The sequence below is a fragment of the Mercenaria mercenaria genome, chromosome 10, assembly GCF_021730395.1.
Source record: "Mercenaria mercenaria strain notata chromosome 10, MADL_Memer_1, whole genome shotgun sequence".
Classification (NCBI taxonomy): Eukaryota; Metazoa; Mollusca; class Bivalvia; order Venerida; family Veneridae; genus Mercenaria; species Mercenaria mercenaria.
Genome location: NC_069370.1, coordinates 17,760,460 through 17,776,569, shown reverse-complemented (window position 1 = coordinate 17,776,569; position 16,110 = coordinate 17,760,460). Strand labels below are relative to the sequence as shown.

At 33.8% G+C, this 16,110-nt stretch overlaps 1 protein-coding gene and 1 long non-coding RNA gene across 2 annotated transcripts; one reads left to right on the top strand and one right to left on the bottom strand.

Annotated features, from left to right (window-relative positions):
- The first annotated feature begins 2,553 nt into the window (after positions 1 to 2,553).
- Positions 2,554 to 9,098, top strand: LOC123560928 (potassium voltage-gated channel protein Shaw-like). Its single transcript, XM_053516790.1, has 3 exons — positions 2,554 to 2,753; positions 3,083 to 3,242; positions 6,656 to 9,098. Exons 1-3 carry the CDS (start codon positions 2,554 to 2,556, stop codon positions 7,874 to 7,876), a joined length of 1,581 nt encoding a protein of 526 aa, XP_053372765.1. The 3' UTR covers positions 7,877 to 9,098.
- Positions 9,099 to 12,534: 3,436 nt separating this feature from the next.
- LOC128559795 (uncharacterized) lies at positions 12,535 to 15,176 on the bottom strand. The gene is made up of 3 exons (XR_008372647.1): positions 14,756 to 15,176; positions 14,127 to 14,240; positions 12,535 to 12,799 (listed from the first exon to the last, which is right to left on the bottom strand). It is a non-coding gene; the product is annotated as an uncharacterized LOC128559795 (long non-coding RNA).
- Positions 15,177 to 16,110: the final 934 nt, after the last annotated feature.

Here is a 16,110-nt window from a genome sequence, read left to right as displayed (position 1 = left end):
TTTGCCCGCCCGCATGCATTAAAAATGTCATTTTGCAACAAGTTCTCATCTTCTGGACCATCATAAACCAAGTATGATATACAGATCAGAAATTGTTATGGCTGTATATGTGATCACTCAGCCTGAAAAGTGAATTATGGGTGAATAACGTGCTTGCTTTTTTCGGCGAATGCCGTATTAAGAACGAATTCGTGACCATGCCACGTGATTTCAGTTTGCAAATCAGACTACTCGATAAACGCATTATAGATAATTTATCAAAATGAACGATTTTTGCAACAATCTGCCTGACTGGACGAGAGTGCGTATTTGTTTCACTCTGCTGATTGTGCTACGCTGGGTGCAATGTAGACAAAACATTTATGCTAAATGACGCTGTTCACAGTTTTAAACCTAAGTTTCGCTCAGTATATTTAGCAAGAATTGTGATATATCTAAAAAAAGTTTAATAAGTATGCTAAAACCCTGTTCAAATACCAACATATATCAGCTGAATACGGTCTACGTATCACATGAATAAGGGTGTGATTAGAGTCTTCTATGTAGAGAAGTGCCTTCCAGACCGTTGCTGTAATTATTTGTCTTAAAATAAACGAAACTAAATTGCACATCTAGGAAACCTTTGTGAACATTTTAAAGAGAACCATTTAAATTGTTGTTAAGTGTGGTGTTTGGTTTTGCTATTTGCAAAACGTTAGATAGATAATAGAATGACACGATTTGTAAACCTCATATACTTCTTGTCTTACTACAATTAGCCGACAATCTTTTTTAAAGATTGTTCTTGTTGATCACTCTCTTGATTGTGCAACGCTCAGTGAAATGTCAGCCAAGGAGTGTTTAATGACACTGTTTACAGTTAGTTTTAAAGCTACGCTTCGCTCAGTATATTTAGCAAGAATATTGATATATCTAAAATGATAAGTAAGTTTAAAAAATGTAATAGAAACCTGTTCAAATACCAATATGTATCAATTTACAGGGAGAGCTGAATACATGAATGAGGGTGTGATTAGCCGATCGATTATTGTCTTCTAGGTAGAGAGGTGACTTCAAGACCACTGCTGTAATTATTCGACATAGAAAAAAAACCGAAACAATATTGCACCGTTACGAGACCTTTGTGAAAAATTAAAAAAGAACCATTTAAATTGTTTAAGTGTTGAGTTTAGTTTTGCTATTTTCAAAATGTTAGAAAGATGATAGAATAACACAAATGATATGAAAACCTCATAAACTTCTTGTCTTAATACAATTCGCCGACCATCTTTTTTAAAGATATTTCTTGTTATTATACCATTACGCTTTAATGCTAGAAATATGGTTTCATTCTACATGATTTACAAGTAGATCTATGAAATATGTATTTCTTAATTATGAAAGTTATTGTTCTGAGTATAAATAACTATATTTCCCTTTGGTATATAACATAACTTTTAGCACAACTTTTCACATTTGTTGACTATAGAAATACTTTACTAGAACTATCACAAATGTGATTCATGTCTTTACATAGACTTCGTTGTCATATACATATAGAGCAAGACAACACAGGACAATAATCCAGATAATTAAAGAGTAATTAAAAATATGCACAACTCGGTATCAATATTGATCATTGCTGAAAGTTTGAATAAATTATATGAAATAATGAATGAGGAATTCAGGTCACAAACATTTCTGAGTGGCAGCTAAATTGCAAAAACAGCGTTCCATAAATGCGACAGTAAAATCACATATCGGTAAAACGTTAAGTGAAATCACCAAGTCCTCATGTGCTACACCACTTGTTACTTTCCAATATGCCCCCAGTTCGTAGTTAATCGCTAATGGTCATTGTTTTTGCCGCAATTCTTTGATGTTTTACGGTTAAAATTCTAAACAGGACGGCCTAGACTGTGGTACTGTTTGTAGAGTCGAAAGTTGATGCTTTTTGGCTGTCAGTACCGTTATGGGTGCTAATTTTCGAAGAAATTTGAAGGTTGTAGACAAAATGGTGTTACGACATGCATTGCAATATAAAGCTTACACCAAACTGAGTCTATCAACACCAGAATCATACGTGTGTTTTCCATATTGGGATCATAAATCAGGTAAGAATTTCGGTTTTACATATAAACAATGGCGAATGGTTTCTTATTTTGTAGTATTTAATGCTTTAATGGTATTTGGTTGTATTTGTAAAACGCCGTCAAATACTATAGTAATCGTTTTAACAGTTGTTTGCAGTACTAATGGTATGATTTTACGCAAAAAATGGGAAAGCAAGAGATTTTTGCGGGCAAGAACCGCTCACCTGACCCCAGACGTCTGTGTGACCGCCGTTAACTAAAATCTATGCTGAAACATTTACTAAGCCTAAATGTTGCTTGTATTATTAGGACAGATTTTTTTTCAAACAGGTGTTGTAGATAACTCTTTCGGCAAATATTCGAGTTTACCGTAGCTTCACTAGTCAGGATGGTTCACAGATTGAAATTCAATGTCAGTGGGCAAATATACAGTATTTCTTCGAATGCTTTACAAAACGGTCCTGAAACTAAGTTGACACGAATGTGCCAGTCTATGACCAACTTGACTGAATCTGCCTGTATAGACGTTGACAGACCAGGAGATATGTTCGCTTCTGTTTTGGCATTGTATCAGACTGGAGAACTACATTTTCCCATGATGTCATGTCCGGGTGCATTTCTGAATGAGTTAGAATTCTGGGAAATTTCACCGGAAATGCTAGAAAGCTGTTGTTTTAATAGGTAAATCTATATTGCATCTCGCTTATATACTTGAATTATCTGGCATTACATTCCATAAGATTGTTTTGTCAAAATTCTTTTATGTACTTTAGTGCAGTTTGTCACTATTTAGTCTGCAAGAGAAATTCTCATTATGTGTATGTCACTTATATGTTATTGATGTTAAAATGACCACAGAAGGCGTTTAGAAAAATAATAAGAATAAAAAACATGTATGATGATGTACCATGTTCAAGTGTGTAATAAAATTCTGTTTTGTTCTTTTCCGTTCTATATTTAAATTACTGTATTTGCAAGATATAATGCCAAAGATGCTATTGATTTGTCAGATTGCAAAGCTTTGTTGACGAGCAGGAAACCTTACAGAAATTCCGAGATAGTCACGAAGCAAGTAGAAAACATTTCTGTTATTCCAATCAGTTTATGAAAAGCTTTCAAGGCAAACTCTGGAATATCATTGATTATTCGAAGCCTTCTGCTTTTGGAAGGGTGCGTATTTTACTAATCTATATTCATTATGTAATACGTCTTGCTTATATGTACCTTATACTTCTGATTTATAAGCATCATTTTTGGATTTAAATTTTACAACAGTGAAAAATAATCTAGAAACGAAAATATATGACAAAAGAGACGATTTAAATTTTGAAATTATCAGCTTTCCAAATCTTGAAGGAGATGTCCCTCGAGGAATTTCATACGGTGTCTATATTTCACAACTTTTTCGTTGTGCAAGAGCTTGCTGAAACTTAGAGTATTTTAATGATAGAAATCGTGAGTTATAACAACAGGGTTATCGTTATTATAAACTACGGAAGGCTTTCATTAAATTTTACAACAGATCGTCCGAACTTTTAAAGAACTACAATACTAACCTTAAAATACCTTTAAAACCAAGTCTTACATACCCGGAATACTATGGAGATATATTTAGTTTATAAAATTCTGAAAATTAAAAATAATCATTATTTTAATCAAATATTTGTTAAATGTAAAAGTTTATCAAAAGAGGATACAATGCGAAATTCGTGAGGCACAGTTCATGTTTGGTGATTGATCCGGCTACAGTTAATCGTTACGCTTTCCTATTTGATGCTGCGATGGCTAATAAAGTGTAAGACTGCAGGTCAGAGACCACCAATTCAGAAAAGTACAGGGAACTTACTGGGAATGAGGTAAGTGTATACCTGGGAATAAGGTAACGTCTGTGCGTTCTGATTGGTCAGTCATGTAAACAAACCCAGGAAGTGATTATTTTTTCAAAATTGATATTTTTTCACTGCATTTACAGTATTTTATTATACATTTTGACAAAATTTGCTACATTTTATGTGTATTGAAAAAAGTTGTATCAGATGAATTTCTCCCGCCACGTCAATGATGTAAACAGGGGGTCATCTCATTCACACGAAAATTACTTAAATAAAGTATCACTATTCATATATTTTTCGTCCGATATTTTGGTAGAACTAAGATAGTTCTTGAAAAACTTGTAATTAGATATACATGTTTCGATGTATGGAAGGCCGTACACGCCATAATATTACAATGTAAGTCTACGGGAAAACAATTGGTGGTCTCTAACCTGTAATAGAGCTAAAACATGACTTTCGTCGGAAGCCATCACAGGTAATGTAAATGGCCAAAAATCTGTCGTAAATGATGTAGAAAGACGTTTTCGTGCAAAAATAAGCGTGAAATTTGATTTTTTTTTTTAAATTGTGACCTCTTTTTTTAACAGGTGTGCCCTTTTTTATCTGAGCTTTTGGGCCAAAAAGGATCATTTTTATCTCTGAAATGTTAGACAATGATCAAAATTATTAGACCTTATTTCTATTTCTTACGGAATGAATCGTATTTCAGCTTCAAAGTAAAATCAAATGCAGATAACTGAAATTTTTGGGAAAAAATGCAATCTGACGACGACATGGACTGAGTCTGGGCATATAAATCGACAGGGGGTGACCTCAGTAAACTGTCCATATCTTTCTTAAAACTAAACATTTCTTGATGAAACTTTGTAAGACATTTGGTATTGGGTCATGTTTCACAATATCACTGTAAAATTGGAAAACGTGATACGAAACATTCATCTATAGGTCAGAGACCACCAATTCAGAAAAGTACAGGGAACTTACTGGGAATGAGGTAAGTGTATACCTGGGAATAAGGTAACGTCTGTGCGTTCTGATTGGTCAGTCATGTAAACAAACCCAGGAAGTGATTATTTTTTCAAAATTGATATTTTTTCACTGCATTTACAGTATTTTATTATACATTTTGACAAAATTTGCTACATTTTATGTGTATTGAAAAAAGTTGCATCAAATGAATTTCTCCCGCCACGTCAATGATGTAAACAGGGGGTCATCTCATTCACACGAAAATTACTTAAATAAAGTATCACTATTCATATATTTTTCGTCCGATATTTTGGTAGAACTAAGATAGTTCTTGAAAAACTTGTAATTAGATATACATGTTTCGATGTATGGAAGGCCGTACACGCCATAATATTACAATGTAAGTCTACGGGAAAACAATTGGTGGTCTCTAACCTGCATGATGTTTTTCTCCTAAATCAAACAAAATATGGATGGTTGGAGTGTAATTTTGTCTTGCAGCTTTCTTAGTCCTGTCCTCAAAAGTTAGGCTCTTGGTACTGACTTCAAACACGTTGTTGAGTGTAATTATACCCTAGATTGACTCTAATTTTATGTTTTACTTGATATGATCTGGTATTTTGTAACTTATGTTAGTCTTTCTCAGCTTGCAGTGATTTTTTAATATTGTGATGTCTAACATGTTGAAAATAGGGTAAGTGTGAGGTTGCAATGCCCTAAACCTCTTTTTGACTCCCAGTTCCCTTTATATAGGTTACTGACCGTTCCAAGGCGTTGCCCCAATTTTCTACATGTTTTAAGTCCATGTTGTATTTTGTGTTGCGTATGTTGTCTTGTTTTATGTAAGAGTGTTTCCTCTCTTTCCTACTACATCCATCACCCGTTTCCATCCATTCTTTTGCATTGGCGCTCCCTCGCTTTTACATCCCCTATCCTTTAACGTTCTTAGGCGGTGCCCGACTGTTGTTTTTCGCTGCTTATTTGTGTGCATGCGTTGCTTGTGCCTCCATGTGTTTTGGGCTGTGCCCCTCAGTATTGTTATATCTTACTTGTTTATTTGTTTATCTATTACAGTGACTTGTGTGTGTGCGTTTGTCCGTGCGTGCGTGCGTGCGTGTGCTTTTGTGTGTGTGTCTGCGTGCGATCCTTTATGTGTGTCTTTTGTACGTATGTATCTGCGCTGATGTGGTTTACGTTGTAGGTTACTGTGTTTAAGGGACGTAGCATTCCCTTTTGAATATGAATATTCACCCTTGTTCTACTCTTCCCTTCCACCCTCTCCTTTTTCTACCCCTACCCCTTTTCCCCCCCCCCCCCACCCCTTTGTATGTATTTTGCATAAAACTTAAATGCACTTGTCGGATTTTTGAAGCAACCCGTTTGTTATATTTTTCCGATACAGCTTGTTGTGTACCTGCTTTGAAAATACGTGGCTTTATAGCTGCGTTTGGATGCTCAGTGCCCCCGGGAAATCTACCCTTACCTTTTATGTTTTACTGACATCAACATGATGGCAATATATTTTCTTTGCTTTTGATTTTTAACATAGTCCTGACGAAAGTGGAAAATAAAAATACAATAGGAAATACATTGTACACTTGGCATTAACTTCAAATATTATATACATTATCACAGTATTATATTTATGAAATAATGACTCCCTCTTAATTGAGATAATCTTTAGTTACATTTGAAAGAATATTTGTTTATACACTTAAAGTATTACATATCTGTCTATGAATAATTGACAAGACAATGACTTGGCCTTATATTTTTCAGTTATATTTCATGGTTTCCCTGTCTATGGTTTTGCTGTCCATATGCACTCTGGCATTCAGCACAGCTCCATATTTCCGAAGGCAAATGACAAACTGCGAGCGCCTGGAGTATATGGAGTCTTCCGGTATGGAAAAGATTGAATTAGCTAGAAAATGGCTGAAAGAAGATTGCAACAGCGATAAATTGCCAGACCATAAACCGCCCTTGTGGATAACGCCACCACATTTCGGAGATCCGAATGAAAACAACCGGAAGTTTAAAACATCTGTAATTATATTTTTACCATATGAAAAGGATAGCGATAATTATAATGAAAGTGAAAGCGTTGATGATGATGGTAATGGTAAGAGCATGTCGCATGGTGAAAATTTCAATGATCAGCTTATTGAAACCCAGGAGCAAAGAAACTTTTCTGATGACACGTTACTTTCTACGTCTCCCGAAATCTCCAACGAATCACAGATTACCGGAGTGATTGGTGAATTCGTGGAATTACCAGATTTTGACATAAAAAAGTATATGTTTGTTGTGCTCGAAGAAGTAACTGTAGTATATTTTACGATTGACATGATACTTCGACTGCTTTTCTGTCCTTCTAGAAAGTGGTATTTCTTGAATATAATCAATTTTGCGTACATGGTGGCTCTCATTGGATCATATGTACACTTTGTTTTAATGCAAGTCTATAAATATGAAAAATATAGGGACAGTTGGATGGATTCTTTTAGATACTTACAAGTTTTACGTTCTTTGCGATTGTTCAACATCGTCTCTAATGTCCGTGCTGGACAGGTTTTAGCCTATACGGTACGTGAAAATTTCAAGGATCTGTCAATTTTGATACTGTTCTTGATTGTTGGGATGAGCTCCTTCGCTAGCTGTATGTTTGTCGTAGAAGAAAGAGAAGATTTCCAAAGTATTCCAGCGGGTTGGTACTGGGCCCTTGTTACCATGACAACCGTAGGTTACGGCGACATTGCCCCTAAAACGGCAATGGGAAGAGTAATAGCCTGTTTATGTGCTTTTTCTGGAATAATCCTTTTAGCGCTTACTGCACCGATTTTCGCTTACAATTTCTTAACACTTTATCAATTTGCTAATTCAGAAAAAGCCGTACAAAAATTTCAGCAAAAAAGGTCAAAAGTTAAAATATCACAAAATGATGTGCAACTTGATGGATATAGCACATTCTACTTCGATGAGGACAAGTATCGTAGGTAGATTCATGAGATCCCTTAAAATGGAAACAAATGTATATGAATATGTATTGTGTAATTAAGTCAATGTATTGTTGAGCATTCCGGCCCTTAACTTATGAGCTATTCTAAAGGAACCAGCGATTATATTACGTTTTGGTAGAAAAGACATAATAGTGCAGATTGTATTTGATAATGTACAACTCAATTTTAGTACGAGTATAGTGCATTTTATTTGACCTGGCGGGGCGTGGTTTCGGGATGGTCCACTACATTATTTTGCAGGGTATGTAGTACATGTAACCAATGTAGCGTTGAATTTTAGTCGTTGGTTACCGAAGATTACCGAATTAAGCAATCATATTGCCCTACCTCTTTTGCTCGTCTTTTTTGAGACTACCATTGTTTGCATATTTCAGAGATAAACTCCGCCCGCCAGGTCGAATAAAACAGACTATAGTAATACCCGGTCACAGCAGAATGATCTTCATCATTCAAGTTCGCAAGAAACGAATGTTGACAGGGAAAACCACTCATGGAGATACGTAACTGCTACTTTTATTTTCGCATCATGTCAGTTTCAGGATAAGATAAAGCGGAAGTAGGAATGTGTACCCTGAAAAGGGTCTAGCTATGTGAGGCAGCTCAGTGAAAATTGTTTATTTATTAAAAAGATTATTTAGTATAAACGTGAAGCATTTACCATAAATTCCGACTTTAATTACCATTATAAAACAACGAACGCTTGTGGCAAATAGATAGATTTTTGCAGTTTGTTTTGAAACTTTTCTTATGTTCACAAATATGAGAATGCTTCCATTATCTTTCAGTCAACGTTCCATAACATTGTTATGAAAATGAAGTATGACACATTTTTCATTAAAGACCTATTTTAATGTATTTACATTGTGCTTCTAAGAAAACATTCTTACCAGTAAGGCAGAACAATTTCCTGATTTTGGTGTTTCGAGTTGCCTGACAATTACTTTCAATTTGCAATGCATTTGTATATAGAAAAATGTCGTATATTTTCTTTTCAAGTTTCCAACATTATTAAGTTAACAATATTTCTAAGGACAATAGATATTCAAATTTCATATTCTTATTGTGATATTGCTGTATTTATAGTTGTTATATTTAACACTATATATGTATTTAATCTTCTCGGCGATATATATCGTTTTCGCCGTAACATCCAACTCCCTCGCTTATATTATGTATGTTACGTGCAGATAATAATTTTACAGGTACAATTTTCGTACAATTTCACGTTTTGTCAAAACCATTTTACACGTGGCTTTGGAACTTTGATCACTCGCTTATCATTATGATTTCTACCTGTAGGCAAGTGTATATAACTCTGTCAACTATTTTGGCTGAAACATGGCCCTTTTTGGACTTGGATATTGGTTCGGTTTTCGTACAAGTCCAAGTTTTGTCAACACTATTTGACATGCGGCTTTGAAACTTTTAAAACTTGTTTATCGTTATGATCTCTGTCTGTAGGCAAGAGTACATATCTCTGTCAACTATTTTGGCTGAATTATGACCCTTTTTCGACATGGAAATGTTTTCATACCAGACAATATTTTGCTTGACCTGTTTGTAATATGGCTTTGAAACTTTGTCCACTTGTTAACCATCATAGTCTACATATGCAGGCAAAATTACACAGGTGAGACATGGGATCAGTTATGACCCTTTTTTTACATAAAGATTAGTTACGTTTTGCATACAATACCATATTTTTGTCTAAACTGTTTGATATATGGCTTTGAAAGTTTGAACACTTGCTTACCATCATGGTCACATATTTTCCTAAAAATCTCAGGTAATACTTTGAACACAAACTTCAGTCAATTCTTCGAATGATCGAGCGCGCTGTCAACTGACAGCTCTTGTTTTTGTCCTTGTTACGCTTTGCCTCTCTGCTATACTTCTAGGATAGCTAAATATTACTTTTATGTTGAGCAGAGTCTGTCTTTTTTATAAATGTTATTTTATTTCATTACCTAAAACTGCTTCGTTGTTACATTCTGTTTCATAAAAAATACTTGTCTACTATATTCCTCATTTTAGAAAGAAACATTTACTCCTACACATTAGGTTCTGCTAATGGATAATGAAATCAGTAAAACTCTTCTATGACTATATCAGTTACCTGTATAAAAATTTGCCTAAACCTATATGTGTTTCCTAAAATATAGCCTACTTTAAGATATATGTGTAATACACAAGCAATAAAACTAAACATCATCTCTAACTTTCAAACAAATTGATTTAAATAGAGAAATATTATTTATAAAGGCTGATATCTAATCGGAGGAAAACATACATTATTCGCAGTATAAAATATATTTTTCAGGATAAAATCTCTCGAAATTTGATAAAATATTTTGTTTCCATTCAAAATTTACAGTGATAGTAAATTATATGGTTTATATATCTGATGACCAGTCTAAAATGTTTAAAGATACCAACTGGTCATCGTTCGCTTAAATATTTCATCTTAGATTATTCAAATGTAGGTAGTCAAGCAGTCTGGTCAGGATCCATGCTGAACGCAAAGTCACTATGTTGGTTTTCTAATGGCTCGGCTTATAAATTAATTATGTGTGTAGAGCTACATTGGTAAATAAATATCATGCCTTAACAATCCATTGTTAAAAATACTTCCAGTTTTTTAGTGGCTAAACACATTCATGCTATATGTTTAGTTATACGTGTAGACAGTTTGTAATATCTAGACCCAATTGGGCTGATATGAAGGTTAGGAAAAAGTCTTTCCGAAAAAGGGCATTTTATGCGATTATCGCATACCTTTGTAGATGAATTATCAGGGAATGGGTTTGCATACGATGTTGTTGCCGTGATCCAAATTTATGTATGGAATCGGAATGACCATGCCAGGCCAGATCGCCGACGAGCTAAATCTCGCACACTTTCCCCCTATTTCATTAACTGAGGGGTCTCGTTTGGGTAGGTTGCAGAGTATATGACTGCAGACTTGATTAAAGTCGTGGCCCAGTTTCCATCAATATATTTTTCTTTGAATTAAAGGAGGGGATGAGATTTAGGTGGTTTCTTGACGGTAATTGAATAGATCTAATCTTCTGCATGAGGTAAAGCCTATGAACTTGTTGTTCTGGATTTTTTTAATTGTGATATTTTCAACTAACTTCACTTTTTAAGACTTGAGCGATGGTTAAAATACACCGCATTTATTGACATATACTGTTTTATTGTCCGTGCATTCAAATATGTATTGTCGCTAAAGCATGTATCATATACGTTACCTTCATTTGTTAAATTTCTAGGAAGTGAAACAAATATGAAAATCTTATCTTTATAAGACATTGTAAAGATATTTAAGTCTATTGAAGTTTGAAAATAAAGTATTACTATGGCCGATAACAAACAGCATTTATGATATGATTTTAGATTTTGATAAACCATATCTTATGATAACAAAATCCATATACATTACTGAATGATGCCTGAATGATTTCACAGTCAGCAATCGATTTTTTTTATTTTTTCTTACAGAAACTGGAGAAATGCCCATACTCATTTCACTAACGTGAAATTCTTAAGTAAACGAAATGGCAAAGGAAGTAGAATTTAGACACTGAAACCAGGTACATTACGGTTATTTGAAATTCGGAATGTTTTCTGTGCTTTATGGATGCAAAAGTGATGGAATTACTATCAGATATTCACTGAATAGATGCAATAAATGCCAGAAATGTGAAGTTTACACGAAAACGACATCTCTTAGTTGTACAGGCAATTTTAGAATTCGATAAATATACATTGTAAATGCATGATTGGTCAAAATCTTACAACAACTATCACTTTTATAATCTTTCAATTTGGTGGAAAATATTTTTCTAGTTTAATACAACTTGTAGTATTGAAAGTACAAAAACTGTATGAGGTAAAAGCCTACATAGGCACACTATGCTAGTTGAAAATACATTTTAAAGCGTATTCATTTAATGGTATTGAAATTTCCAAAACTACATACGTTATTATCAAGCTCTTTTTATAATAGGGCATTGATTTTGAGTTTCATCTATAAATGAAATAAAACATTTTATTTGTTATATTTAGATTCCTTAAACTAAACTATGTATGCATGCCTTACTTTTTCATTTCTAGCTAAGCTTTTGTTTACAAAGTTCTTGTGTTAAAGGAAGAAATAAAATTGAAGCCTACATCAGGTTAGATAAATTTGACAGCCTGGCATTTAGTATAGTAACGTAAATTCTGGATCTTAAACACTAGTAGCAGCTTAAACATTATATAGTATTATCACAGTTCAAATTCAGTCTAACCTGATGTGAATATGCGCACTACGAATGCACACATCAATACCTGAGGTAACGTATCTGACACTATTTAAAACAGATTTACTTACTGAATACTGCATAAAAGTGTTAATAATTAAAAATGAAACAATTCATGACCGCTAAAGATAAAAATTAATTGCCACAACGATTGATTTATACAAAGCTTAGTTTACAGATTTCGATATAAAATCCAATGGAAACGTATCTGATTATTTTAAGAACATTATAAATGGTGTCAATTTGTGCATTTACAGCCATACATGATGTCTAAGATCTCTCAGTTGGTATATAGGCTGATCGGCATCTGTGATTACACTATGTTTTACGGAGGTCTCACAAAGATCAGACTCAGATTGTAACAATTTGTTTGAGTTGTACTCCTCGTTTCTGAAACATTTATTACATACCTTTTATATTATATATTAATTCTATCACTTATGCATTTCTAAAACGCAGAATCATGTGACATTCTGAATTTAAGATCTCTGTAACATATCTGTTCATCACGTATCTGGTTTCACCCATCTAAATTCGTCTTCCTTTTCAATTCCAAGTACGTAAAGATACAGCATTTCATGTAAGTGATCAGTTTTCTTCTGCTCACGTAATGGAAAATAGAAAAAAATTGATTGCTAAAAATCATGCATGAATCATTCTATAATGTATGTGGTTTTTGTTATAGTAACATACTGTTTATCAAACTTCAAAATCATATCATAAATGCTGTCTGTAATGGATGCACATTACTAATAAGATAAGATTTTCACTTTTGTTTCACTTCAATTTAACAGATGAAGGTAACGTATCTTATTAATTCTCTGGCGACAATATATATTTGAATGCACAGACAATAAAAATTATGTGCCGATGATGATGAATTTTGGCAGGTCAAAATGAATGAAAACAGTTTGAGAATGATTCCAAAAGATTCTAAATACAACGTACAATAGGTTTAAAAGCGACACAAAATTAGGCAATTTAACACTCTTGAATCTGGAATCAGTGTAATAAGGCTCATTTACTTTTCTATAAATGCAAAATGTCTCCTTGAAAATGGTATGAAATGTCAAGTATAGGTCCAGAATGATGTAAAAACAGGAACTAGCTATAGAAAATTGGAAAAGACACTTTATCTTGGGGAAAAATGACTTTATTTCTTTTAGCCATCATGTGACAAGCTCGAAAGTGCTTCTGGATTACCTGTTAAGTACGTTTATTCCTTTAATGAATTGCAACACTAAAACACTTGAAAAGACTAATTATTATGTAGAAGATTGGAATCACTTCCTATACAAAATTTACAAAATTTATTGGACACAATGTGACCATGACACAATGTGACCATTCAGACATGAATCCCTAGAACATTGTAGAAAACACGCATAAACACTTACAAGTCGCATGTGAAGCAAACTACGTGATTGCGGTGCATTTTCAGTCGATTCCTACCAACAACAAACCCGTTAAAATGCATAAAATGTATTTTTTGGATTTTGGGTCTCAATGTGACCACACTTTTTCAAGAGAAAATCACCGCTTCGAAAATCTCTGCAAGGTAAATGGAAAAACGGCAACACTCACATAGCAACATGATACATCGTTGGAACCGGAAAGTTGTTGGCTGGAACATGGTCGGTAAAATATATTCAAATGTAATGAGAAATTGCAGAAAAATACAAAAAACCTTCTAGTACATGGGGGCAGCCATTAAGGTGGACACAATGTGATCATAAACAAAACTCACGTGATCACCCGCCATGGCTATCTATCTACAAAGAAATTTCGTTCTTTGGATTTATAACCATTAAAACTTTTTTAGTATTAAACAAGAAATCATACTCTGGAATTATATTAATTAGCGAGAAAATTGGAATTGACATGCATTTTGCGTTATCATTAATTTGGAAGTATTTTTGAACGTACCACAAGCCTTCTTCGTACAGGAAACATGACCATCATTACACGTGCATTCATTGCACATATCTTTAAATGTTTCACCGTCCATTCGCATTTCACCTTTATAGGAGCATGATCTTCCTAAAAAAGCAACGAAATATCTTTTCACTGTATCTTAATACCAAGCATAGGAGATAGTAGTTGACAGCTACGGTAGCCATACAGTACTTCATGAATAATTTGTTTTGATTAAGAGTCTTTTTTGAAATGAGGTGATAAGGTAGTACATACTGATAAGTGAAGAAATGCATTTTACTTCGGACTATAAATTAGACAGACATAACGTTTCCTGTTTGAAGCTACGCAATACAATTTTCAGTAAATACGTACTACAAGTCATAATCAGATAGAAATGACACGAAATACTAATGTTTAAGAATCCAAAAACGACCAGATCATTATTGTCCTTTATCAAACTGAGATATCAAATATATATTAAATTTATCTTTAACGTGTCAAACTAATTTTTAAGTAAACGGCAATAAAAACCAAATCAAGTTCTATTGAAGTATTTTGATTTAGCTGTCAGCTGCCTTGTTAAAACCAGCAGTTACGAATTGCAGGTCTGAATAGTCCATTAAACAAGGTACACTAACCTCCGCTTACCGGCGACATACATCTATGACCACACCCATTACTACAGCATTTCTGGTCCCCTGGACAGCTTGAATCGCCTGTACACAAGCTTACACAGATTCCAAATCCAGTCTGACGTGGACACTGGCCAGGTTTCTCAACTGTGGGTTGATATTAATAAAAATTACTAGCATAAAAATTAAATGACAATTAACCAAATAAGGTTTCCGCATATCTTGTATTTGTGCAGCAGCACATTTATCTGGTACTCTTGGACGGCCTACGTATTGTCCATTTATAACTATGGTACATCCACTGAAAAATAATATATGCGAGGCGAGAGACACCATAGTTGTTGTTGAAACAGAAGAATTCACCTTTTAATGATTTCTTCTAGTTCTTATCTGAACCTTTAACAATTATTTTATAAATAATTCCTCTTGACGCTCCACAACCTATAAGAATAAAGCATGGATTTGAGAGTTATTTATATTGTGGATTTTCTGTATTGTGTATGTTTTCTAACGTGCATTTAATCAAAAGTACTTGTTTTGAGGTTATTTAATTTGACATCAACAGGATATAAAGTTGTATTACCAACGTAATAACAACGTCACATTGCAATAAGCAAATAGGATATATGTAAATAACGCAAAGTCTTGATATTAACATGACATCATGTCAAGTTCATTTCTTTTTAACCTGACCGCATCACAGCTGAAGCGAGGTTGAAATGATTGAGTTTATTTAGTTTAATTATTTATTATATAAGGCGAACATTTTGCCATTTTAATGTAATTCTATAGCGACCTGCTGCTCACGTATGCGAGTTCGAAACCGGCAAAGACTGGAAAATCAGCGATAATTCCCTTTTTTCCTTTCTGAATCTGTGTGATTCTAAATCTAACACAAAATCCTACGATTAAGTAAAATACAAAAAAAAGACGTTATTTGTGCAGTACGCTTGGTAGCTTGGTATAAACGGAATCGTTCCTTATTTATTTCGAAATTTTTAAAACGTCAAAAAACCAAAGCTGAAACAAAACCCACGTTTCACTGTTATTCTTGTATCGGTCATCCATAAAATAATGCCAACTTTGCCAAGAAAACATTACGCAGACTTTCGAAAATTAAAAATTGTCTTTAGTTATACCACTGCATGACACAGCTATTTGGTCTTTGGAAATTTAACAAGACATCATGCAATCGAATATCAAATATGGACATGCTGATTATGTTTGGAAATTATGTTCTTAAACACCCATTATACATAGCAGGCTGTTCAGGAAAATTCTAATTGTTTAATATGTTCACCACAGGAACAGCAAGTCATGAGAAAAATATAGACAAAAGTAACAATAGGCCATGCATAGGA

Excerpts from the sequence above, each read along its gene's own strand:
- LOC123560928 (XM_053516790.1), top strand. The coding sequence starts at position 2,554 with ATGTGCCAGTCTATGACCAACTTGACTGAATCTGCCTGTATAGACGTT. Across the intron at positions 2,754-3,082 it reads GAAAGCTGTTGTTTTAATAG|ATTGCAAAGCTTTGTTGACG; the intron begins GTAAATCTATAT and ends TTGATTTGTCAG. Across the intron at positions 3,243-6,655 it reads AGCCTTCTGCTTTTGGAAGG|TTATATTTCATGGTTTCCCT; the intron begins GTGCGTATTTTA and ends TATATTTTTCAG.